General features: G+C 40.0%; 1 protein-coding gene across 1 annotated transcript in view; it reads right to left on the bottom strand.

Moving 5' to 3' along the window:
- Window positions 1-27567, bottom strand: part of DYNC2H1 (dynein cytoplasmic 2 heavy chain 1) — a 152673-nt gene that overhangs the window by 46874 nt on the left and 78232 nt on the right. Inside the window, exons 66-77 of the mRNA XM_028726169.2 lie at window positions 26654-26817; window positions 23910-24029; window positions 22259-22393; window positions 20905-21048; window positions 18009-18098; window positions 12183-12248; window positions 10730-10780; window positions 9774-9851; window positions 8407-8538; window positions 3801-3873; window positions 2061-2221; window positions 447-572 (exon numbers count right to left, since the gene is read on the bottom strand). Of these exons, the coding sequence (XP_028582002.2) occupies window positions 447-572; window positions 2061-2221; window positions 3801-3873; window positions 8407-8538; window positions 9774-9851; window positions 10730-10780; window positions 12183-12248; window positions 18009-18098; window positions 20905-21048; window positions 22259-22393; window positions 23910-24029; window positions 26654-26817 (1340 nt within the window). The remainder of the gene's footprint in view (window positions 1-446; window positions 573-2060; window positions 2222-3800; window positions 3874-8406; window positions 8539-9773; window positions 9852-10729; window positions 10781-12182; window positions 12249-18008; window positions 18099-20904; window positions 21049-22258; window positions 22394-23909; window positions 24030-26653; window positions 26818-27567) is intronic.

Genomic DNA, 27567 nt, shown 5'->3' with positions numbered 1-27567 from the left:
TGGTCTTGGCTTGTTGTCACAAACTATTGTTTAAAAAAAAATTCCATGAATTTGGATGTTATTGGGAACTGCAGTTATCTTAAAACTCACAGTAAAAGCTTTCAATCTCCTGTCCCATGTAAAACAGGAGAATAGTAGGCAGCATGGAAGCACAAAGTTTGTGCAGACTCATTCACATAGTGGGAAAACAAAGTTTCTGGTTATGTCTGAATTCAGCTTCCAACAGATTCCTCTATTCTTTTGTTGTTTGAGCGCTTGGAGCACAGCAAATTTTTCTAAGCAGCTGAAATATGTCATATTTTTCCTAAGGAAATTTAATGCATAGTATTTCAATGGTTTAGTATTTTAAAAAATAAATAAATTGGGGGGCACCATATTCTTTTCAATGCATAGGGCTTCTGGAGATCTTAATCTGGCCCTGCTGCTGAACATGTATATTCTCTTACCTTTTCTAATATGGGAAGCCATGACACAACCAGATGCAAATTCTTCAAGCAGAGCCATTCTCCATTTCGTGCACATTCTTTTACAGTCTGAATAGCTAGATCAGCTTGGCCCTGGCCCATAGCAACCTGCAAAAGACAATCAAATGTTCTAGTTTATCACAGATATATGGTTTTATGTATCTTTTTTTAATTGGACGATGGGTTTTAGCTGTGATTTATCTCCAATTTTATTTATAGATTGCTTGGAGAGATTTTTAAATAAACAGAATTCCCACACTATGACACTGTGAAAATGCACAATATGGTAAGTTTAGAATTGCTATTGGCAGTTATTTGTGAATCATTTTGGACCACATCATCTCTAGTTAATGGAGACAGATTGCAGCTCTGTTGGTCTCATTTACATTTGTGCTGTGTCTTTATTGTATACAAAATTACTTCAGTGTAAGCTGAAGGGTCCTTCCTCTTCACTTTACATCTTATTTTTATTAGAGGGAAGCAGAACAGCAAGTTAACACAGCTTCCATCAGTCTCTGCGTAGTGTTGTACAACTTTCCATTTGGAAGATCTAGTTTTTAGCAGCCAAATATATTAAAGTAGACTTTCAGAAGAAGATATGACAAACGGGAAAGGATTTCTGGTTCATTCCAGTATATTTATTAATAAAACTTGTATAAAAATAGTGCATTTGCTGGCCCAATTCAAGCTGCTGGTTTTAAAGTGATAAAATATTTAGGGCACAGAGTATCTCACACAACATCTTTGCCCAAATATTCCCACCCACCCCAGCTTTGAGATTTGTTATTGGCGTCATACTAAGGATGACATTATTTGAAAACAGAAAGACTAGCATTCACCAGGACCAGGACCTTTTCAGTAGCTGCCTCAATTGTTGTGGAATGGCCTCCTTCGGGAGACTTGTTTAGCCCCAGATCATGTCTCCTTTCAAGGAAAATCTTTTATAACTCTTGTTTTGTCCTATCGCTGCTTGATTTGTTCTGTTACGGTTTCATTAGTTTTGAAGTTGACTTAAAATTGCTTTATTCGTGGTATCATATTAAATCATATTGTAAACTAATTTGAAAACAGCAAATAGAGGCACCGTATTTTTCGCTCTATAAGACGCACCAGACCACAAGACGCACCTAGTTTTTGGAGGAGAAAAACAAGAAAAAAAATATTCTGAATCTCAGAAGCCAGAACAGCAAGAGGGATCGCTGTGCAGTGAAAGCAGCAATCCCTCTTGCTGTTCTGGCTTCTGGGATAGCTGCGCAGCCTGCATTCGCTCCATAAGATGCACACACATTTCCCCTTACTTTTTAGGAGGCAAAAAGTGAGTCTTATAGAGCAAAAAATACGGTATATAAATCTACTAAATAAGCAAACAGGTCTAGCCATCAATAATATTCATATTTCTTTAAAGGCCTGTGAACGGAGGGGTGGGTCTCTGAGGGCTAAGCTGGTCAGGGGGCCCTGCCAGGGATTAGCCACTTTTTTGTTTCTAACAACACTCCTGGCCCTGGGCATCAGACAAGCTCTGCATGTGCCTGCATGAACCCTTACCAGGCAAATAATTTGTGGGCTTTTTAATGCACCGACATATATGAAACTTACCTGATGGTAGCACTCCCCATTTCTTTCAACACTTGCAAGTTCTTGTAATTCCTGAGACGGATCAGCACCAGGAGAAATAATGATCAAGATAGGTTCAATTTCCAGTGTTTCTTTATACAAGCGTTTCAGATTCAGTGGAGGAGGTGACAACTCTTTGATCCCTAGAAATGGACAAACATATATATATATATAAATTTTAAAATACCAGTAAAGTTGGGAATGCATTCTGAGTAGCTACCTCTTTGCATCAGTGGTTGGAATAGTTTCCCAAGTTCCCGACTTCACTTCAAACAAAACAATAGATCTTTGATCTATAAAATATCCTGTTATACAAAATCACACTGCAAAAATCAGACAGTAAACTATAACAGGGTGGATACTGTCATAGATATTGACCTTCCTTTCTAGTAATATTGAAGCTGGTGATAAAAGTGCCTGTATTGGAAACATATTACTGTAGCTAAAAATACCATAATTCAACTCTTGAGTTCGTATACACGAATACTAGAGCTGAAAAGGAGATACATTTTAGAACTTGAACACTACAAATCACACCACCTCTATTAGTAAAATGAAGAGAGAATGGTAAAAGGTATAATGATATGTTAAAAATGTACACAACCTCCAAGGAAACTCTAACACCAGCAAAAAGCAGTAATAAAAAAGCAAACTCATGCGCAGAACTACTGTGTTACAACTGTCAGGTCATTTGCTTGTCAGTGTTTTAAGAAACTACACCTTCCTGTTTTAGTGTGTCTGATGAGCATTTTTAGGCTTTCCTGAAAAAATCATGGGTAAGCGCACACTTAGATTCTAATGACAGATTGTTACCATGTAGAAAAATGAACAGAAAAGGCGAGAATGAGAATAGCGACAAGAGCTGCCTTTTGTATGAAGGAAAATATAAATAAAGCTGTCGCAAAAATTGGTTCATGGGCAAAAGGGGAAGGGATAGATTCCTAGGAAGAGATCCTGAGCAGACTTCAAATAACATTTTAACAATGTTTAATAACACCAGAAGAAAATCAAGAATATCAATATCAATATATTAATAATACAATAGCAGCAATAAGAAAGAATCATTTACAGGGCAGCAGACATTTAAGGATTAACAGATTGGGGGCAAGGATGAGTAGAGAGTCCAAAAAACAAAGGATCAAGTTTCCTGGTCCCTACCCAATGACAGCACTAGAAATAAAACATTGGCCACGGAGGGATCAAGAATATTTGGAGGAGCCAAACACTTATTTCAAACACAGAAGCTGCTAGAAGATAAGTATGGTTAATTCAGCACATGTAATTCTAGCCATAAGCTTGCATGAGCGCCGGCCAGAGCCAGCAAGGGTGGCTAAGGAATTTGGGGGACAGGAAAGCACATTTTTCGTTTTGCCCCTTTCTCGTGTTCTTCAGCTCAAGTCCCCATGTTCTAATCCTTAACCTTGAGTTTTCCACATGACTCTTCACATCAGAAAGAATCTGGTTCTGCAGTACTATTGAATCAACTCCCCGCTTTCTCATTTTCCCTCCCACAGAGCCACTGCCTGGATTTTAGTTTTCAAAAATGGCTTCACATGTTGCCTCAGCTACTGGATCAGAAAGAAAAACTGTATGCAGCACCTAAATGTGCATATGATTCTCTGCATAGGGATATGCATGTGCTTTGGAATATATAGTACCCATACCAGAATCAAGGTGTAATTGTTTTTTACCTCATGTTGTTCTAAAGAACGATCAACTTACCCAGAGCTTTACATGCAAAAAGGGCCATTGCGCTCTGTAGTCTATCTGGCCTGACAGCTTGGACCACAAGGACCTTGAAACAAATATAGTCACATTAAAATTCCAACGTATTATCAAATACCGGTGTGCATTTTTTGATGTTAGCCGCCCTGAGCCCGGTTCCGGCCAGGAAGGGCAAGATATAAATAAAATTTATGATGATGATTACTACCACATGATTAACACAAGCGCAAGGATTCAAGTTAGCACAGACGGAATTCCCCCCTCTCCTTGCCCTGCACCATCCTCCTGATAGGGGAGGAAAATGTAATACAAAAATCTTTAAAAGAAACTGGGTATGCTTTTTAAAATATGAGCTTTTAAAAAAAACTAGACGAAGTTATTTTCCAGATAAGTTATTGATTTAAATACATCAATAATTCAACAAATAAGAGAAACACAAGTTGTTATATATGTTGTTTAGTCTGTGTTATTTTGAGGTTAAGATTTTTTAAAAAAATTCTTTACTTGTAGGTTCAGATTCTTGGTAATAGGAGGCACTCAATGAAAATAATTGGTGCTTGATTCAGGACAGGTAAGAGCGCAAAAGAGTTAATCTATCAAATTATCTGCCACACGATGTGGTGATGGCAATCGAATTGGATCTTTTTTTAAAAGGATATTGGATCTGCAAATGGGTATTAGTTATGACAACTGTAGTGGAATATTCATGTTCAGAATGTCATTGAATACCAGTTGATGGTGTATGTGGAGGACAGCAGTAAATGATTATTAACATGACTTATCAGTGTTAGTCCTGGAAACATCTGGCTAGTCAACAGTGGGGGTAAAGAGACCTGGACTAGATAAATTTTAGTTTTGATACAGCAGATGTTTTTGCATCATCTCAATTCAATATAAATTCTGCAGTATTTCTAGGCTTGTCAACCAATTAAAGTATGCTTTCTGGGTGATTGACTTTTGAAGTTAAGCAACTAAAATAAACACCAATTGGTGAGCTGTTGTATAGGTGAGATTGAAAAGCATTTAATGGAAAGAGTGCTTTATTTTAATAAAATGAACAGATAATCTTCTTAAGTAGTGCCTGATTTTTTTTTTTAAAAAGTAATTTTAACAGTTCCATCAGCACTGATAACCTTCTCACAGGTGACAGCTCCAATTAAAATCAATTAAAATGGCAGTTTTTAATATGTGACTAATACAGTAATTGCAAACATGCGCTGGATTATGGAGAAAGCTAGAGAGTTCCAGAAAGACATCTACTTCTGCTTCATTGACTATGCAAAAGCCTTTGACTGTGTCGACCACAGCAAACTATGGCAAGTTCTTAAAGAAATGGGAGTGCCTGATCACCTCATCTGTCTCCTGAGAAATCTCTATGTGGGACAAGAAGCTACAGTTAGAACTGGATATGGAACAACTGATTGGTTCAAAATTGGGAAAGGAGTACGACAAGGCTGCATTTTGTCTCCCTGCTTATTTAATTTGTATGCAGAATACATCATGCGAAAGGCTGGGCTGGATGAATCCCAAGCCGGAATTAAGATTGCCGGAAGAAATATCAACAACCTCAGATATGCAGATGACACAACCTTGATGGCAGAAAGTGAGGAGGAATTAAAGAACCTTTTAATGAGGGTGAAAGAGGAGAGCGCAAAATATGGTCTGAAGCTCAACATCAAAAAAAACAAAGATCATGGCCACTGGTCCCATCACCTCCTGGCAAATAGAAGGGGAAGAAATGGAGGCAGTGAGAGATTTTACTTTCTTGGGCTCCATGATCACTGCAGATGGTGACAGCAGCCACGAAATTAAAAGACGCCTGCTTCTTGGGAGAAGGGCAATGACAGGCCTAGACAGCATCTTGAGAAGTAGAGACATCACCTTGCCAACAAAGGTCCGTATAGTTAAAGCCATGGTTTTCCCAGTAGTGATGTATGGAAGTGAGAGCTGGACCATAAAGAAGGCTGATCGCCGAAGAATTGATGCTTTTGAATTATGGTGCTGGAGAAGACTCTTGAGAGTCCCATGGACTGCAAGAAGATCAAACACATCCATTCTTAAGGAAATCAGCCCTGAGTGCTCACTGGAAGGACAGATCGTGAAGCTGAGGCTCCAGTACTTTGGCCACCTCATGAGAAGAGAAGACTCCCTGGAGAAGACCCTGATGCTGGGAAAGATGGAGGGCACAAGGAGAAGGGGGCGACAGAGGACGAGATGGTTGGATAGTGTTTTCGAGGTTACCAGCATGAGTTTGACCAAACTGCGGGAGGTAGTGGAGGACAGAGGTGCCTGGCGTGCTCTGGTCCATGGGGTCACGAAGAGTCGGACACGACTAAACGACTAAACAACAACAAATACAGTAATCTATCAATTCTGTTGCTCAGTCAGTCAATGCTTCCAGTCCTCTCTCTTTACAATATGGCAATCTGATGTAGCTGGTAGAAGCTGACAAAACAGTAGCACTGCAGGGGTAAATGAAACATTGTAGCACCCACTGTAAGAATGTAAGAGGAGCCCTGCTGGATCAGACCAAAGTCCCATCTAGTCCAGCATCTTGTTTTCAGAGTCATCAACCAGGTGGAAAGTCCACAAGCAGGACAAGAGTGCAACAGCACTTCTGCGATTCCCAGAGGCATACTGTCAGAGGCTAAGACCTCTACCTGAGGGATAGTTTTATTCCCCAGAAGATGTAGTAGATAATGAGGCTGCACTGCTTACCTGTCCTCCCTTTGGCCAAATCGCCACGCATACTGAGACAAGAGAGGAGGAGGAGTGAGGCAGAGACACTGAAAACATGCTGGCAAAGCCAATCCAGTCCTCCTGCCCATGCGTTTCCACCATTCTGACCTTACTCCTCCTCTTCTTCTCTAACCAGGTAGGTAGTAGTGACTAGGCTGGAGGGAGGTCAGGTAAGTGATTGTCTGCTACTGCCTGGAAGGTGAGAAGTAACTATGGTAACTTCCTCTTATCAAAGCCCGAAATTTACCTGCACAGATGGGCTAACTCTATACAGAGATTTGCCTAGACAATCAGGAAGAGTGGCCAATCTCCTTCTTATTATAGCCATTTATTTTAAATATATATACAATTGCATTTTAATAAGGCAAGCTGGATCAAAAAGTCAAAAGTAAGGATGGATTGAAAGTTTATAGTCCTTGAAAATATAATTAATTTATTTTACTTCTCGGGCAAGATCCTATCATCTTAATAATAAAAGTAGGCAGGCGGGCAGAGCACAGGCACAAGTGTGTTCTTATTTCCTTAAGTCTCATATCTTAAACCTTTTATTCCTCTCCTCACCATTCCTCCTCTGCCCAGTCCCTGACAGTCAGACAGGAAGGAAAAAAACAGAGAGAGGAGACACTTGCTTCCCAGAATTCTATGCTCTCCTGCCTCACTGGATGAGGTCATACCCAACCAGTGAATGGATTCAGACCTCCAAAATCTATTCTTCAGGTAAGACCAATCATACTTTCTCTTGGTGCCTGGTGTGAAAAACACAAGCTCCGTCTGGCCTTGCTACCTTTCAGACTGGGAAAAATCAATCTGCAGGCTCCAAAACATTCCCACGAGGTCCACTGTTCACATTTTCACAGGCTGATTCTGGCTTAGTAAGGTGTGAGCTTGAAATAACTTTTTAAATAAGATGTTAAGTAATGTCAGTGCATCAAGAGTGGATTTATCAAGAAAATCATTTTTTTAAGGGAATAACAATCAATTGAGGGAATGTTAAAATCGATCAATTAATTTATGGGGAGAATCAATTTCAAATTGGAAAAGGAATCAAGGACAACAACAGACAGAAGAAACCAATGGACACTCACATTCAGAGGAAAAAATAAACTCAAAAGCCCTTAAATAAACCCAAGAAGTACTGGAATAAATACAGGGATAAAGGCACACCACTCACACCCTCATCTAATTCACAAACCACACAAATCACAGACTAAGCAACAACAAAGCAAGGCCAGAAACGCACAAGCATTTGCCCTAGTGCCCACTTGAGAACATAATATTTATTTCCAAAGCACCACGGAAAAATCAGGCTGATGCTAAAAAGGGGTCTCGTGCTATGGAGGCAAACGAGGATAAATGCTTATTGGCAGAGCACTCTGGAAATTGCAGATTTGAAGATATGCAAAGCATAGATGATCTACCAATGATCTATGGATTTCCCCTATAAACATCTAGAGAGCAGTGGCCACACATACACAGTACAACATAGATCTGAACCTACAGCCCTGGTAGCACTTGGCACACTTAACAGTTATACTGTCTTGGGTATTTTTATATTGTTGCTTACTGTGAAGCTTGAATAAGTCTGCTTTGAATGAACTGTGGTCTACAGTGCTAGCCATCAGTAATTCTCTTTGTTTTATTGCTGCTTATTAAAAAAAACCTTCAAGCCATACTAAAATTGCAGATTAAAACACCAAATTTAATTTTGACGAAGTTCCATTGCAAATGGTATTTTAGCAATGACAAACTTCTTGCACTGGTTTCAATGAGACTAAGGATGAGTAGTTTCATTGAACATGGCTGCCACGGCCACGTTTAGCTAGACTGTGGTCTAATATTTAAATAAGGAAATATTAAAGTATACCTGTTGAAAGAGTGAGATTCTGTTTGAAATAATAGACGGAAAATCTTGTTCACACATTGAACTCCGTGAGAAAGTCTGCCACAGAGGTGCATCTTGAAAGCAAACGGTCTGGTACAGGTTTGGAAGAGAGATCTGAAGAACAATTGTGCAAGTTTTATATTTAACAGCAAAAAAAGTAGTGATCTATTTTTAATAGCTGAACAAGGAATAATTTGAATAAACTGTCATATAATTGCAATTGTTGAACAATCCACTCTTTGCAGCCCTTTAACAAGCTACTTAGGAGTAACTTTTTTCATTGATTTCTAAAGAAGTGCACTCATGTGGCTTATAATGTACCCAATGTGTCAAAACAATATGCCAGTTATAAGACCACTGCTAATTTAAGAATGTGGTCCCATTTACATATATTTCTAGTGAAATGAAAGCTATACCCCATGCATAATCTCACAGCATCACCAGTGATGAGGAGCAGAATTGTTCCACTGCTATAGTTTTCCATGGAAAATGTTCCATTTCTAAAAATGCATTGCGTCATAAAATTAACAACTTAGTAAATTTTTACAATACCAGTCAAACTGAAAAGCAGCTCAAAAGTGTGACTAACTTTCCCAGGAAATGCATGCATGCACACACACACACACAGGCACAAATAATGCACAGCAATTTGGTCACCAAAATTGGTATGCTGATTTAGTGCCTTCAACCGTCCCAGCACCTTAATATAAGCACCTTCTGGTGGTTCCCTCACTGCAAGAAGTTAAGTAACAGGGAACCAGGCAGAGGGCCTTCTTGGTAGTCACTCCCGCCCTGCGGAACACCCTCTCATCAGGTGTCAAGGAAATAAACAATTATTTGACTTTTAGAAGACATCTGAAGGCAGCCCTGTATAGGGAAATTTTTAATGTTTTATTGTGTTTTTAATATTTTGATGGGAGCCGCCCAGAGTGGCTGGGGCAACACAGTCAAATGGGCAGCATATTATTATTATTATTCCATATTTGTATATATATTTTCTGCTAAAATATTACTTAATTAATGCAATTCATACTGTTTTGGTAAATTGAGAAATGAGGAAGCAAAACAGGGATGACAGAGAAGACATTCTGAAAAGTCAAGAGTACATATAAACATATATAACTGAACCTCAACAATACTAGATCAATTGCTGCATTATTATCTAGAAAAGGCAGGCCACTCTGCAGAATGAAAATATATTATATGGGTGTGGTTTCAATGCAAGAAAGTGAGTGAAGAATTCATCTTGGAATAGTCAAATTTAAATTAACTAATCCGATCATATTAGCAAACATCAATTTTCTTAGTGTTAAACTGATTTTTGAAGAAAACGTCAAGTGAAATAATACCTTTAGAGTTGCTACCGCCCATGCTCTTTCCTGTTCAATCCAAGAAGGAATCTGGTCTCTTATGCTTTTTTGGGAATCCTTAACAGAACAAGAACAGATTACTGTATTTTGAAAATGTTTCACATATACCAGCAAGTTTTAAGGTATAGCACAGTAAAATTGAAACATTTCAACTTCCACTGGTTTCAAAGGCAGTGTTAGGCACATCTCAACCTTACTTCTTTGAAATCAAAATAATTTGAAAGTGCATATTTGTTATGGAAAGGTGCAGTAGAGAAGAAGACACAATGCTGGAGTTAGAAAAATGCATAATCAATAACAGCTTTTGACCATTGCTTTGACCATTGATCGCTTGTAATGTGCCTCAGAAATATCCACATCTTTCACAACCTGTACTCACACAGCTAAAACTGAAAACAAGTGATGTGAACATACCCTAATCACCCATGTTTTAGAGGTTTTTTTCTCCTTCAATCATTCCTGAGGGGGCAGGATTAGTTCTAATTTCAAAATGATATCTGTGATCTCATGAGTAACACCTACAGTATTTTCTATAGTAGGGATCTCTCCTAATAAAGCTCTTCAACATTGCTATGTCTTATGAAATCACTACAAAAGCAGTCTCCACTTCCTATGATATTTGGAATCTCAGCTTGTCTAGAGTGGTCAGAAGGAGCCACCCATGACAAGAACTTGAACTACTGGTTTTGCCCAATCAGGTACCCGCTTGGGGTTAAAGTCCGAAATTCTCATCAGCACAAAACAGTTAAAAACAAAAAAACCATGTTTTTAAGGTCTGAAGCCTCTGGGCCACGGAGGTGTATGGCATTTGGAAGATATAGTGGACTACTTTTTATGATAAATATCCGTTGTTTCTGAATGTCTGATGTAGATTTTCAATTTCGATGTTCTATATGGGACAAGGACAATAAAGATAATCGTATCGTAAGACTCACGGATTTTCGTAACATGTCTCCAATGATCACACCCGTAAATGTGTCCCATTCCTATAAAACAATGAAAGAAACCCAAGTTAAAATATGCTGAAGCGTAACGTACATAAGTGTAAATTCTGAAAGCCAAAAGGAAATGAGTATTACATTTTCAAAGGGACTTAAGAAATGTAATGCCCCAGTTCGCGTGCAACGCTGAAACATGGAAAAGCCTCAAAAAGCCCAAGTGAAATGTCACACCTCTGCTCTCCTCCTGCAGCATAGACAGGAGGAATACTTCTCCTGAATTTAGTTAAACTATTAAAAGAATCTCAGCTTAGCATTGTGTTTGAAAGTAACCTTGGCAGAAGTCCTGGTCACGTGCAAGGAGTAGTAGTAGGGAGCGTGAAGAATCACTTGTTAAGGCTCATTCCTGGTTTAGTGTTACATGCAAATGTGACAATTATTGGCTAGCAATGACTAAAGCATGTGTTTGAAACCCTGTAAAAGGAAGAGAGTTGTGGAAAGAATTTGAAGTCCAGAGGTGGCAGGCAAGAGAACAGCTAAACCCATCCTACATCCAGCTGATGATTTTTCCTTAGCTACTTTCTGAGATTCCTGGATCAGAAGGTCAGTGTGAAAGAGACTGGTGGCACTGGTGACAGTTCCAGGGAACATTTGAGCTGGAACATCTATAGTACCCATTAGTCAGAGGTAGACTGCTCCTACTAGTGCTGTGAGACTATCTTCTCTCCCAACCAGGGCAGGCCTGGAATCATTGGGAAGATACCCTTCTTGCTAGTCTCAAAATCATCTATTGAGCAAGCTAAGGCCACTGAGACAAGGTCTGCCAGTTTTGTACTGTCTGAACCAGAGAAGTCTACTACACGTGGAATCACAAAGCTTATATTGCAATCTGGAAAAGAAATTATTGAAATGTTTATCTCATCTTTGTTGATGAAAAAAACCTCTGCTGCTCTTTGCTTTCCTTAAGTACGCCTTTAGGAATATCCTGAATAATTTCCCCAAAACACATGGAGGACTACATGTGGTAGCTACATTTGTTTCATATGTTGTTTTATACTTTGAAGCTACAGGTCGATTCTTAGCCATATATTATGTAATCACAAATAACTTCTAAAAGATCTCACACCCATAACACACAGCTGTTCTAGCAAAATGTGGAGAAAGCTAAGGGCTGATAGTGCTAAGGAATCACAAACTCTGCACACCACTATTTCATTTTGTCCTGTGGATCTCTCATATCCTGTGGCAATATTTCATCAGACATTACAACTGCCAGAGGAACATCCACCGGGGACGTTACAAGATGTCCCAGTGTCCTTAGGGAAAGCATTGTATTTGATATGTTTATTTTTTATTTAGCTGGGTAGCTGGAAGATATTCTAGTGCTCATATTTATTTTCTGCTTATCAAATCATTCAAATGTAAAAGGAAGCATTCCTATATCACTTACATTATCTTGAAAAAGCTCAGGATGCATGCCTTTCACAAAATGCAATGCAAACATCAGTTGATCAGCCTACAATAACAAAAAGTTAGATACATTAAGGACAGTATGCTAGGCTACGTTTTCTAGGAATTTAAACCCTATAATTAAGTTTTCACATATGCACAGGAACTAAAGGCAATGTTAATTATAAGATCATATATTATTTTCAGAGAACTGGTAACATACTTTGAGGGGGGAACTAAATGTAGCTCATTTTCTTTTCATCAAGCCAGTTTGGGAGTGTGGTGTGAAGGCTTCAACTTAGGCTTCCTCAACCTCAGCCCTCCAGATGTTTTGAGACTACAGTCCCCATCATCCCTGACCACTGGTCCTGCTAGCTAGGGATCATGGGAGTTGTAGGCCAAAAACATCTGCAGGGCTGAGGTTGAGGAAGCCTGCTTTAACTCTTCGCTCCCACCATGGTCCCAATCAGAACTGCCCCACACACTTCCTATTCATAACGAGGGGAAAGCTACTGATGCCAATAAAAGCTTTCATCCCATTGTGAATAGGAGCTAAGAGTTAAGGCTTAATTCCAATTACAGCATAGTCCTTATCCAGATTACATATTCCCTATGCAGAAAGAAAAAACCCCAAACTATGTGACAATCATGTCTTGTTTAGCTCTTAGTCACTTCTAAGGAATATCTCTGCTGACATGGCAGGGGTGGGATCAGAGCTTTAGGCAGAGAAGCAGCAGTCCCTCTGTTGAATGGGCTTTGGATCTGATGTAACTTTACACTAGCTTAGTTTACACCGGTGTACTTTATGCCAGCTTGTGCATAGGACTGCTCTCTTTATTTCTTAAATCAAGTTTAAGAGAACATGCTATGTGATCACATGTTCCTCTCTCCCCTCTTGTGCAGATATTTTCCCCAACGGCCTTAACAGTGGCTGAGCAGTTACGACAAACTAGAACCATTGGTTAATGCTAACTAAGGTTGCGTTTGATCAGAATCTGAATTGTGCTTCAAATTATTCATTTTTGTGAATAAGATCATATGCCCTATTTTAGTCTGTTACTGTTAACATGGTTACTATGTCTTTAAGTGTGGCATGCAATGATTTTGAAAATGATACGAAAGATGCAAAACAGATCTAATTAATTAATTTTGTAATGCACAAAGGCTTATAACTTTGGCTTGGAAATCTTTTAATATTGAGTGGCTACAGTGTCAGTGCAGTACACAGTCTTACATTACAGCCATATATCAGCTGAAGTGAAAGGGTAATTGAACTAGCTCATTTCTGAACCAAGCAACTACATAAATCCCTAACTACTAATTTATAGTTGTTCAATGAATTCGCTTTCAGAGCTAACCAGCAGCATTTTAAATTCATCTACAGTACCCAGCTGAAACAAAGGGTCAGATGCAGCAATGTTGATGATATAAAGCACCATCATAACAAAAGCAAATGGTAATAATTCATTTTGATATCACAAAATTATATGTTTAACCTTCCATTCATCATCTACTCTTCAGGGGAGATTTTGAAAACAAGAAATCTCTCATATACTGTATATTATGAAGTGCTTGGAATGTGCTATTTCATTCAACTTCTGTGGTAATGCAAAGTCGTATAACATGCTGACAACATATGGAAGACACCAGTCTAACTATTTAGGTTTAGAAAAACTCCAATCTTCCAAAAGCACAGTTATTGTGCAACCCCATTCCGTTCAAGGGGACTAGAACAGAGCACATTGGACTTGGTGCAAAGATGGGGATAATGAACAACAGCAGCCTCCTTAGACAGTCTTAGCTACTGAACCGAAAAGCTTGCTTTCAATTGTTGGGGTAGCTTGAGGGTTTTTTCTGACAGATGCTAATAACGAAAAAATTAATCTAGAAAATAAATAAAAACACATTGAAGACTATATTTAAGTATTAGCTGTCCACCAAAAGAAATCACACCAGCATAAGTGCTGAGCAGCTCCAGAAATTGCTAGACGAACCTAAGCATTTTGACCCATTTAAATCTTGTTTGAAACTGCCTTGGTTGCCCTGATACATGAACTACACTTCAAGAGGCAGGAGAGTGAAGCTCTGTTGCTTCTACTGTATCAATTGTTGGCTTTTGATACTAACAACAATAGTATCCTTCTGGGAAGGTTCTTGCAACTGGGAACTGGATGGCTCTATTGGTTGCATCCTACCCGGAGAGGCTGTTTCAGAGAACGGTAAGAGAGTTGGAGAGTTCTGCCCATGAAATTTATCCTACTTGCTTCTGCAGGGCTCATTCTTGTCCCCGCTACTATTTAACATGTGCATGAAATGACTGAGTGATTTGTCACTTGATAATTTGTTTAAAATATATATATGCATTTTTACAACTTATATATGCATCATACAATATTCATCATTTATCTCATCCTCAGACTTCCCAGTCCATCTCTCCATGGCATTCTAGGTTGTCTTTTGTCAGCTGCATATTTTATTATTCCATCCATTTTCATCTCAAATCTTCCTTTATTTAGTTTTATCTGCTGCTCATATGTTCATTCCTACTTGTAGGTTAAATTGACTATTATACCCTCTAAGATATTCTTCAAAGAACTTCCACTCATCTCTTATCCATGGCTCATCCTTATTTCTTAATTTCACGGTCATAGTTACTAATTCTGTGTATTCTATCAATTTATTCTGCCAAATTTATTTCCATTTTTTTGCATAAAACACTCTAGCTGTGGTGGTCGCATATAAAAAGAGACTGAGTGCCTTTTTCAGGATATCATTACTTGTTATTCGTAACAGAAATGCCTCAGGTCTTTTGGGAAATGGGATCTTAAGTACTGTATTTATTTATTTTTTAATTCTGCATGATGTCACCTGAAAATTTGGTGTGAAATGTAATCAATGTGTGAATTGCTTTAAATATATATATATATTTATAGCTCATCTTTCGGGATACAAATTCTTCCAAAACAGCTTTTAAGTAACATAAAATACCTTAATAAAATCACAGTAAACAATATTAATGCCCTCAGAATCCTTCCCATAGGACAGTTGGCAGCAGATGGTTCAGAGAGGGAGAGGGCAGTTCAGCTCAAAACTGGGGTTATCATCACTTGCCTCTCTCTCCCCCAGAATTATTCCTCTAGACCAGGGGTGGCCAACTCCCAAGAGACTGTGAACTACTCACAGAGTTAAAAACTGGCAGTGATCTACCCCCTTTTGGGGGGTTCACGTCTAAATTGTTGAGGTTTTTTTAGGAAGCCCTGTTTTGCAGGGTTCAAGTCAAAGTTGCAGAGCTTCTTTGGGGGGAGCCGGTGATCTACCAGTGATCACGATCTACCTGTTGGTGGTAGGTAGCCCTGTGGGCAAAGGGCAGTCCAGGTGAAAGAGGCTCTGAGGTTTTATTAACTTGCTTTCCAGCTGGAACAGAACTAGGCATCACCAATGTTATTAGATGTGGGGCCTTCTTTGAAGACAGCTTGGAAAATCCAGTCACTGCTAGGCTGCTAACTGGGACTGCGTATCCAAATTATATCTCATCTGTGTTAAAAGCATAACTGGTTCTTGGTCAATTTCCAAGCTCAGTTCAAAGTATTGGTGTTGTCCAATCTGCCCAATCACTGAAATCATCACCTGAGGCTCTTTCTAGGTTCTGTGCCATCCGAGATAAGGTGAGTAGTGACTGGAGAGAAAGCCTTTTCAACTGTGGCAGTCCCTCTTTGCAATGCTCTTCCCAGGGCAGCTTGCCTGGCAGCTATTAATGGTATTTCAGTGCTAGGCAAAGAGCTTTTCTTTGGTTTCCCAGACTTTGTAGATGTTTTGATCTCTTGTAGGGTTTTATTATGTGCCATTTCCAGTGCTTTTATGAATACATTTTCATGTGTGGTATTGCTTTATTTCCATTAAATAAAATATTATTCTGCATTTCATTGCTGAAGGAACAATTAAAAAAATACATAATAAATATCTCTGAATCAGGGACTGCCTGACTCTTAGCTCTTTCTGAGTCTTGTACACACTACACTAGCTCTACAATATAGCCAATGAAATACATAAAGAAGTATTTAGTTTTATTAAATGAATGATTTGCCTTGCATCATTTGTTATGTATAATCTTTTTCCGGGGGAAAATTTGTTCAATAGAGCTCAATGAAGCCTCTGCATGTGAATACAGACAATCTAAAAACTGTAGATACAACCACTTCACCCTTTTCAAAGTGAGTAATTGGGCAGTCCACTGGAAAAATACGTGCTGTATGGTCTGTTACAAAACAGGTCAATCATTTTTCAGTGCCAGGTAATTCCCTTTCAGTGGGACGTGGGTGGCGCTGTGGTCTAAACCACAGAGCCTAGGACTTACTGATCAGAAGGCAGCAGTTTGAATCGCTGCGACGGGGTGAGCTCCCATTGCTCGGTCCCAGCTCCTGCCAACCTAGCAGTTCGAAAGCACGTCAAAGTGCAAGTAGATAAATAGGTACCGCTCTGGTGGGAAGGTAAACGGCGTTTCCGTGTGCTGCTCTGGTTCACCAGAAGCGGCTTAATCATACTGGCCACATGACCCGGAAGCTGTACGCCAGCTCCGTCGGCCAATAAAGCAAGATGAGTGCCGCAACCCCAGAGTCGGCCACGACTGGACCTAACGGTCAGGGGTCCCTTTACCTTTAATTCCCTTTCAGTCTATAGTGTTGTGTATAAGAAATTACAAAATCATGTGTTCCCTCTGTTCTCAGAAAGGTTATGGTCATGCAAGAAGCATTCCTGTGCAATAATGCTTCTTAGTGAACTAAGCCAATAATGACAACCCACTGCTCATTCACCAAAATGGTTCTCAAATAATAAGGTACCACTTTGTGGTGATACTGTGCTTGAAGCTATCATGTTTGGGACTCTCACCCTTGACATAAGGCAATCTGGAAAAGGAGTTCCTAAGTGATGAATGCAAGATTCTACTAAGACCTGGAGTGGTTCCAGTGTGTATGACGGCTATATCTTCCCACAAATTCAACTACAGTCCAGATGTTTGTTCCTTCCTCATCTGACACAAGACCTGTCGCAATGTTGCCCCAAGGTACCCTTCAGTATGTGTCTGGGGGTACAGCGCAGTGCATTGCGTGCTAATGTGAAGAACTGGTCAAAGATGCATATGTATAAATCAATTGGCTGGGCAGCACAGGATGAGGTGAAAGCAGGTCCTGCCCCTGATCATGGTTTCCAGCTTCCTTCCAGCAAGGGTTTTTTATAGGACAGGTTATATATACCCTTTTCTACTAAGTTCTATTTTGTTAGAAAAGGCAGAGAAAATGGGCTGCATCAGTTCTGGGGTGTCAGAAGGAGCTGATATGTTGCTCAGTACAAGAGTTCCTATATATTACAGCATACAAAGATACCAGGATCCAGTACGACTCAAGAGATTGATGATTTTATGAACTAAGGCAATGTGCCCTTAATAAAAAAGAGTTATCAGTAAAGCCATAAGTGAATCCTGAAAGAACATTGTTTGTTTTGGGTACCATTCCTTTCCTTCTTTTTCCAAATACTGGTGTTTCTGAAGTTAATGGTGTCCCAGTGCTGTAATAAGGCAATAGTCCCAAGGTGAGCAAAAAGGCTGTTTATAAAACAGGAAACTCATTTGTTCTGCCAAACAAGGCAAAAAGATGCTGTGTACAGCTCTCATGAGTAAAAAGCAAATACCTCTTACTAACAAATAAGCAAATTTTAGCATTATTCTGTATCTACTGATCCATATATTCAAGCGCGCCAAGCTATGGCTGCAGTGGGAATATAATTTCACATTCAGTACTGTGAATCAGTGCAGAGGAAAATAAAATCTTACCTTAAACAAACAGCGACAGACGTATTCATATACCATATGTTTTAAGGAGCTGATAAGAGACCTGATTCTTTCCTCTGTATTTCCCAAGTCCTGAAAATAATGGTTAATAATAATAATAATTTATTTGTACTCCACCTATCGGACTGGGTTGCCAGTTAAAATTTTAACTATCACTTTACAGATAAAAACCTGCATCAAAGGACTCAAATATCGCTTTAAGAAAATTTGGTGTGCTATATTGTCAACCTACGGAAATTGTGTATGTATACCAAGCAATAGGCTCCCCCTACAATCAGCAAGATTCAACGTCAGGCTTCCTCAAACTATGCTCTCCAGATGTTTTTGGCCTACAACTCCCATGATCCTTAGCAAGCAGGACCAGTGGGCAGGGATGATGGGGATTGTAGTCTCAAAACATCTGGAGGGCCGAGTTTGAGGAAGCCTGATCTACTTCATTCAGAGAAGTAATTTAAACATGTCAGCACTAATACCGGGCTGAGAGAAGCTTGCCTGGGTATGGCCTACCAGAGAGGAGTACAACCATGACAGATTATATAAACTTTTCAGAACACAATGTACAATTAAAGAAATACTGGAAAAATTTACCTGAACTCTCAAAGTTATTTAGTTGGCAATATGGAGGGCCGTCTTAAGCATATCTGGCACTGTGGTGCAAAGCTCCCTCCAGCGCCTCTCCCCTGGTTTCCCAGAGTTTTTTAGGGAGGACGGCACTGCTGGCGGGGCTGGAGGAGGCGGACAGCGGCTGGAGAGCAGTTCCTCCGGCGGGGAAGAGGTGGAGGCTGGACGCAGCGCCTCCTGGCTCAGCTGGCCGCTTCGTGCTGCGGTGGCCACAGTAGACAGAGGCTCTGGGCGCAGTGCTGCTTCAGCACAGCCCCCGCCTCTTCCCTGGCACCCTCCAGAACTTGGCGCCCTGCGCCACTAGCCTCTATGGGTAAGACGCCCCTGGCAATATGAAGGAGGTTAGTTGGCAATATGAACTAAGCAGACTTTGGAAACTTTTCCATTTGCAATCCTTAAGAATTTTAAGCCTTTATACTACAGTGGTACCTCAGGTTAAGTACTTAATTCATTCCAGAGGTCTGTACTTAACCTGAAACTGTTTTTAACATGAAGCACCACTTTAGCTAATGGGGCCTCCTGTTGCTGCACCTCCACCGGAGCACGATTTCTGGTCTTATCCTGAAGCAAAGTTCTTAACCTGAAACACTATTTCTGGCTTAGCAGAGTCTGTAACCTAAAGCGTATGTAACCTGAAGCGTATGTAACCCGAGGTACCACTGTATTTTAATTGCTCTATTTTACACTAATTCAATGGACCCATCAGGAGGAATTCATCCAAGTAAGCTGTGTCCTTTGATACTCTTTTTTCCTAAAATTGGGAGGTTGGCTCATTGTGCCTGAATCTTATTCTTCCTGCTCAGAGACAGAAATAAAGACTTGCATGCAGAAGCAGATGGTGTGCTGAGTCTGCCCCACTCATCTGACCTTATCCAGCTGAGTCAATGCAGCATACTAGGATGAAGAGGAGGAGAGGAATGGTAGTAGCAAGGCTGGCCCACCACTGTGCAAAGGCATTGGTGGAGTCAACCACGAGCTCCATGCCAACCCCACCACCATCCTGTTCCTCCCCTCCGCCAGCATGGTATGCAGTAGGGACTCAGCTGGATGGAGGTTAGGGGGGTGGCACAGCCCCATTATGTTGTGGTCTGCTGCTTACATGTACATTCTATCGATTTCAGGATTCCTTAGAATCTGGACTTCTGCTTCCTAAATCTAAGAATTGAGATCCTTGTAAAACTGCCCCTTTGTTTCCCTGCCACACCAAAGCATTGCAATAAGCAAGCGGGGCTCGCGAAAGCTCCCATGGGAAGTAGTGGCATGGGTGCAAAACCCTGGATGCTTTTTGTGCTGCACCTGTACTAACAAGCCACAGTTAACGTGCATTAAAGCAAGATAAATACTTGTAAGACTGAATCCAAGACTGCATCTTCAAAGGAACTCGTCGGAGCAAGTGCTTTGCAGAATGTCACTAATGGCAGCTTACATAAAAAAAAAAAAAATTCAGGGGAATTTCAGTCGGAACTGAAAACATAGAAACGCACGAGTTTTGTTGCAATTTGGGTCTTCCTTTGATAGAGTGTTTAACACTTTATCTTCCTAAGATAAAGTGCTCTGAGTAAAAAGGAGTTGAAGTGATTATTGGGAAGGTTGCCCCTTGCTGGTCCCATGCTGCCTCACCATGGCTATTTAACCTTGACTAACTGAAAGATGCATTATGCCTTCACAGTCCTAACTTCATAGTACCCTGGGTCTTCAAAAGTCTCCCCTTACAGCTGCTGTTAACTTTGATTTAATAACATACGAGCAACTTAAAAAAAACCTTTGAAGCATGATTCCCTATTCTGACAAATACAAAAATAATTTGCTTTATTTGCAAATTAGCTACTAACTGGAGATCATGTATTTACATAAAATTCATCTTAATATCCTCATCTGAACTTGCTTTTTAGAATTTGTTATCTTTGCATCCAAGAACCTTTAGAGCTACAGTATTTTATTAAGACATTCTCTGGGAAGATTATGCAGTTCCCATAGGACAGAATTTCTCTTTATTCATACCCTGACAGTACAATGTATGCCACGTAATACTGCCAGTATTAATTTTATGTTCTTATTTAAAATATCCAAAGTACTTAGACATTTTGTGCTACCATTAATAGATTGCTTTCCCTCTTATTTCTTTCCTTTTCCTTTCCAATTTATTTCAAACAGCCCTATTCCTAGGACTTGAGGCAAGTAACAATTTAAAAGCAATACATATATAAAACTCTAAAAATAAATAACACGTTGCCTGCTTCAGAATAATGGCACATACCAGTTCACTTTGTAGGGCCCTTTGAAAAAGTCTTAGGAAAGAAGCCAAGCTAAAGCGGTACATGTTATTAATTTTGGACAAGTCAGAGATAATAAAGTACATCTTGCTGGCACTTTCTGCCAGAGGGAGATAGGCGTCCCTTTCCTAAGAAAAAAGAAGAGTTAGCATTAGAATGCTACCGCCATCTACTGGTCACAAAAAATAAATTCATTTCTAATGAAATACGTAAAGATATATACAGTACAGTAGTCCTGCACATTGTAAGGCATATTATATGATCTCTCATTCTTATATACATTTCAATAAAATTTTGCAAACTTAAAATATATTTCACAAATGCTCAACTGTAGAACTGGGAAAGAAAGCAAGTGATGACGAATCTGCAAGAGAGGAAAAAAACTAAATGGAGATTAACATTGAGCAAGGAGATGGGGGATTTCCAAGAGGGACGCAAACCTATCTGCAAATTCCTGGCAGTTTCAAAAGCCATCTATTATTTGGTATAACTGCCTAGTGTAGAATGATGAACAAGTGAAATGTCCTACTGGCTCCACTACAAACCCTTAGATACATCTAGAATTGTTCCCTCTGGATTTGCATCTGTATATTAAGCCACTGAAGTTCTGAACACTGGGTTTGTGGGTAAAATTTATTCCATAAATCCTCTAGTTTGCATGTCCTACTGAAAATAAGTCTAGGCATGCGTAACTACAATAATAACACATCTCCCCCCTGTTCATCTCTACCTCCTTTCCCTTTCGCATCATCTTGTTGTGTTGAATTTAAAAAGTTAGTCCCTAACATGTGTGCAAATTTGATTTGTGACATATCAGGGAGCCAATCATAGATGTCATATACCTTTAACGGCCTTCACTTCACTAAAGTATACCCAAACTTAAGAGATAAAATTTCAGTCCAAGAACACAAAAATGTCTCTGCTAGCGACTGAAGACATCAGAAAAGGTGTGTTCATTCTACAGGTTGAGAATATCAGTTACATCACCTGACTTGGCACTGGTGAAGGTAGAGAAAACAGTGTCCAGCTTAACATATGAATGAACAAGCCACTGCTTTCAATGGATGAATGAATCACCCTGCTGAACTCTGTCAATGAAATCACAGTGACATAGCAGGGCCAAGCATAATTCTGAGCTGGATGGTGCCCTATATCTCTTCCTTGTGAAATAAAAGATTATTACTAGATATTTGTAATTGAAATAGTTCTACCAAGCAACGTAAGATATACTAGCAGACTGCAGAATTAGGGCCAGGTTTATCAAATAGGAGCTATTATAAAATATTTTACTTAGCAAAAGCGCACCCAAATAAAACAAGTATAAGGAAGCCAAGTTACCTGATCGAGAGAAATCTGAAGTCTATGAAATTCAACAAGTGATTCTTGGATTAGAGCGCTACTTGCTTTTGTCTGATTCAAGGATTCAATCAGATCTTTATTTTCAAGTATATTTCCCTGAGAGGTTGCAAGTGTCTGCAGGGAGGAAAAAGAGTTCAGTTTCCTTATAACTGGGCAATTTTAAGGAAAAGTGAGGTGTATATATGGAATATGTGGCAATACTTTAAAAATTAGAGAGATGCTGATGAAATCTAAGTATGCATTACATTTCTTGAATGCTGGAACCAGGCTACCCTACCCTTCCATCCTAGTCACAGCATTTCATTCACTTATTGCCAATTCACATTAAAATGAATTTGCGTATGCTCCTGAACTCATTTTGAAATTGGATTCTATTAGTTCCACAGCTTTCTCATCATCTCTAAATCTGGGTTTTCACATTAAGTTTGAACAAGCCCTGATAGGGGCTTGAACTGATAGGGTTCAATGAGTAAAATTTCAATGATTTATTGACATATTCCAAGAATATACAAAAATCTGCTGTGATTTTAAATGAGTTATTGACATAGTCAATGAAATGCTTCACTAATGATCAACTAGGTAATTTTTAAAAAGTCATCATGCACAGATATGGATTGTGTTATTAATCCACAGGTAATGAGGCATGTCTGAGAAACTCTACATATAAAGATGAAAAAGGACCTCTACACTTTCAATCTTACACAGCATATAATGTGTTTGCAACTGTATCAGTTATACAGTGGTACCTCGGGTTTCAAACATCTCTGTTGACAAACGTTTTGAAATTCGAACACTGTAAACCAGGAAGTAAATGCTTCCGTTTTCGAACGCACCTTGGAAGCCGAACTTCCGAGGCAGCTTCCTGTTTGAGTTTTCCATATTGAGTTTTGAGACTTCTGTATTGAGTTTTCAGTTTTTGAACGTTTTGGAACGGAACGGATTACGTTTGAAAACCAAGGTACCAATGTAGAAGAATTTTCTGAAGGGAGAAAAAAACTGCTGACCTGAAAGTGTTTTCCATACTTTCCCAAAGAAAAACATTCCAATTTAGCACTCTCTCATTCTAAGCAGGCATAGGGAACATCCAGCCCACAGTCCTAATTAGGTCCATCAGGCCTCCCCTTCTGGCTCACAATACCATTTCAGCCAAGCCATGCCCACCTGCCCTATACCTGATATCTTCAAAAGCCCCTTTGAAAACACTGTCTTGCCCAGGGGCTTCTGAAGACCTGACAATTAGCTGCACAAAACAGTACCTTGACAGGGGCTTCTGGAGACCCCTTATAAGGCAAAAAGGTCACCTGATATCATTGCAACATCAAGTGACTGGCAGGTGGATGGCTCTAGGCCACTTTCTGCTCCATATACAAGCTTGATTCCACATCCCCTTTTCCTTATGCATTGTTCCAAAGCACAGTGCAGCCTTTAGAAGCAACTTTCCAATGTTAAGACTGTTGTTTTTCCTTCCCAACTAACCCCAAGCAAGCAATCCATATTCTATGGCAAGCTGGCCTAAAATAGTTATAGGCATCAGATATTTAAACATATTTCTGGCAGTAACGATCTTCTAAGTCTGTTGTTGTCTTTCATACAGAAACTCCTAAATAAATGCAGCCCATCTACGTTTTACCTCCAAAAGTGATTCTTCAAGTTTTGCTAATTGTATCTTCTTATCTTCTTCCTGCTGTAACAATTTTGTCTTCTGTTCTTCCAAATCTGGTTTTTCATGTTGAATAGTCAAAGCTAGAAGCTGGCAGGCAATTAGTGAGATGTCAGAAGAGAATATCACAAGACGATGGAATTTTCAAGCAATGGTTTATCACAGAAATGAGAGGAATCCTGGAGGTTATCACAGCAGGATTCAACTATAGCTCCTGTCCAAGTTTCTCTTGCTATTTAGTTGAAATCTGCTTCCCTACAATTTTCATTCATTGGTTCCAGTCCTGTTCTCTGGAGCAACAGAGAACAGGTCTATTCTATTTTCCATGTGACAGGCCTTCATGTATTTGAAAACTGCTATGTCTTTCTCTTCTACAGGATAAACATACCAGTTCTTGCAATAGTTTCACATAGGATTGGTTTCCAGCCTAAGAATGAATTTGGTGTTTCATTTTGTTTTTAGCAGTCCAACTGCACAAATGGCTCGTGTTAAGCTTGTGATTCACTACAATTCTATTCTTTATGTACTGCTAGCAATACAGGTCCCCCCATCTTCACTTGTGCATTTATTATAATTTATAGTAAAATACAGGATTTTACATTAATCTCTCTTGAATTTCAACTTGCTGGTTTTGATCCAGTGGTTCAGCCTGTTAATATCCTTTTGTTCTGATTTTCTGATAAAATCAAGATATTTGCTTTTTCAACACTGGTTTGGGTCCAAAAGGTGCTGTTTGAAAGGTATTTCTATATGTTATAATGGACTCTGTGTGTCTTCCTACTTTTGAGCATTAGGAGAAGTCAAATCCACTTGAGTCCATTGCAACACCACAGGATAAAGGCACTTTACTCCCCCAAACTTGCTCCCACTCAATACTATTGATTCCCTTGCCCTTCTCAGATATTGTGCCTATCCTACACTACTCAGAGAGCTCTCCAACCCTGAGGCAGATTTTTGGGTATTGCAGGGGACTACAGTGAGGAAGAGAAGGCACAGAAACTCCTCTGATTTCACCACTCATGGCTCTCCAAATCTAAAACACACTATTCAAGTTTCCAGTGAAAACGAATTGAATGTAATGGTAGCCACTGAAGCTCTGTTGTTTTCTAGATTCATACATGCAAATGTACCAAACACAAAGAGATGTCTGGTTTATAAGTATATTTTGTTTATCATTAACATGAAAAATGTTATTCCGAGACAATGCTTTTCATTCATTGCTTAGCTTATCAGTCACATAAATAAGCAAATTAATATCCATTGTTAGCACCAACAAGAGCACAATAAAATGAATGAGAGAACATTCTAGCACTATTTACTGCTTCTCCACCATTAGTCTACTCTAAACTGACCTTAAATAATTTTGATTTCTTATATGCATTAGACATATTGCCTTGGCCCACAGCCCTGTGGTTGTTCCAACAGGTTTCTATGTGACTGGGGTGCAACACTCATTTTAACAGAAGAAAAAAGGACATTTTATAGGCAGGGGAACTCTATGTGAATCAGAACCCACAAAAATAATTGGATTGTAAAGACTTTAAGCGTAACTTCCTAGTCCACAAAATCCAACTCAGCCCAGTGATTCAGATGGATTCTCACCCCGTTTTTCAGTATTAAGTACAGTAACTTGCACACATTAAACCTTTGCACATTCAGCTTTGAGTGCATGGGGGAAAAAATTAATTAAAAGGGAGTGGAAAGGAGGCAGGGTTCTGGGGAAAATGGCATTGGCAATCCTACTTGCCATTGAACCCCATGTGTTTTTACTCTTCACAATTTTAGCTTTAGGCACAATCTTCAAAATGTAACCCTCATATAAGCTGCATGTTATTGTATACCTTTCTCACAAGATATTTTCTATTATAATGGAACTTTCTAATCTAACCACTTAAGGACATGTTAACTAAAGTGAGAATATTTTTTTCTCTGTGGAGATTGCCAGCTGTGCAAGAGTGCTAAAAGGGATTAACGCACCATGAGGAATGTTGCAGAAAAATAGCCATTCATTGTGTTTTGATCCAAACACTGCCTGGGGCTTCTTTATTACAATCATGTAGGGAGAAACAGCCTAACAACTGAGGGCCACAAGCTGCTCGGCCCTAAACAGAGAATGCCATGCTTATACGGTGGTACCTCGGGTTACATACGCTTCCGGTTACATACGCTTCAGGTTACAGACTCCGCTAACCCAGAAATAGTATTTCGGGTTAAGAACTTTGCTTCAGGATGAGAACAGAAATCGTGCTCCGGCGGCGCGGTGGCAGCAGGAGGCCCCATTAGCTAAAGTGGTGCTTCAGGTTAAGAACCGTTTAGGGTTAAGAACGGGCCTCCAGAACGAATTAAGTACGTAACCAGAGGTACCAATGTATAGGGAAAAAACCCACTAACATACTTCCCTATATCAGAGCACAATGTGTTTTTGGCACTAGCTCAAAATATGTTCATCAACGTAAGCGCTATCATTGTGGTTACAGAACCACCTGTATGTTCTCATTTTCTTCATTACCCATCCCATCTCCTTGTCACAAAACAGTGGTTGACCAAAGTTTAGGTGTGGCCATTTTTCCTTTACAGGTTTTTGTGATACAAGCATTAATACTGTACAAAAGGGCCTCTCAGGGAAAGAAATCAGGATCTTCCACGAGTGGTATAAAGCCCCGTGTCTTCAGGTTAAAATGAAGAGTATCATTCCTGGAGATATGAATGCCTACCTGCCCTCTTAAGCCACTCCGTGTTATTGTAAAGTTAACCTCCGTAACAATGGAAGCTGCATCGGGCGGAATGTCAGGATTTGGGTTTCGGGTTGATAGAAACAGGCGGAATTCTTCGTTATAGTCAATTATTTTATCACCAATTTGTACAACGTATCGAGGACCTGTGGGAAGAAAACATACCAAGATGAACAATTTTTAAAGAAGTGTTACATGCTCAGTATTATCTAATAATTATTATAATAATTAACATAATATCAGCTCCACTGTATTTACAAGAAAGTAAAGTATGCAAGAAAGGGACGCAGGTGGCGCTGTGGGTAAAAGCCTCAGCGCCTAGGGCTTGCCGATCGAAAGGTCGGCGATTCGAATCCCCGCGGCGGGGTGCGCTCCCGCTGCTCGGTCCCAGCGCCTGCCAACCTAGCAGTTCGAAAGCACCCCCGGGTGCAAGTAGATAAATAAGGTAAAGGTAAAGGTACCCCTGCCCGTACGGGCCAGTCTTGACAGACTCTAGGATTGTGCGCCCATCTCACTCAAGAGGCCGGGGGCCAGCGCTGTCCGGAGACACTTCCGGGTCACGTGGCCAGCGTGACATCACTGCTCTGGCGAGCCAGAGCCGCACACGGAAACGCCGTTTACCTTCCCGCTAGTAAGCGGTCCCTATTTATCTACTTGCACCCGGGAGTGCTTTCGAACTGCTAGGTTGGCAGGCGCTAGGACCGAACAACGGGAGCGCACCCCACCGCGGGGATTCGAACCGCCGACCTTTCGATCGGCAAGCCCTAGGCACTGAGGCTTTTACCCACAGCGCCACCCGCGTCCCTTTAAGTAGATAAATAGGGACCGCTTAACAGCGGGAAGGTAAACGGCGTTTCCGTGTGCTGCGCTGGCTCGCCAGATGCAGCTTGTCACGC

The sequence above is a fragment of the Podarcis muralis genome, chromosome 4 (assembly GCF_964188315.1).
Source record: "Podarcis muralis chromosome 4, rPodMur119.hap1.1, whole genome shotgun sequence".
Classification (NCBI taxonomy): Eukaryota; Metazoa; Chordata; class Lepidosauria; order Squamata; family Lacertidae; genus Podarcis; species Podarcis muralis.
The sequence above is the reverse complement of the archived record's forward strand: the minus strand, read 5'-3'. Positions and strand labels throughout refer to the sequence as shown.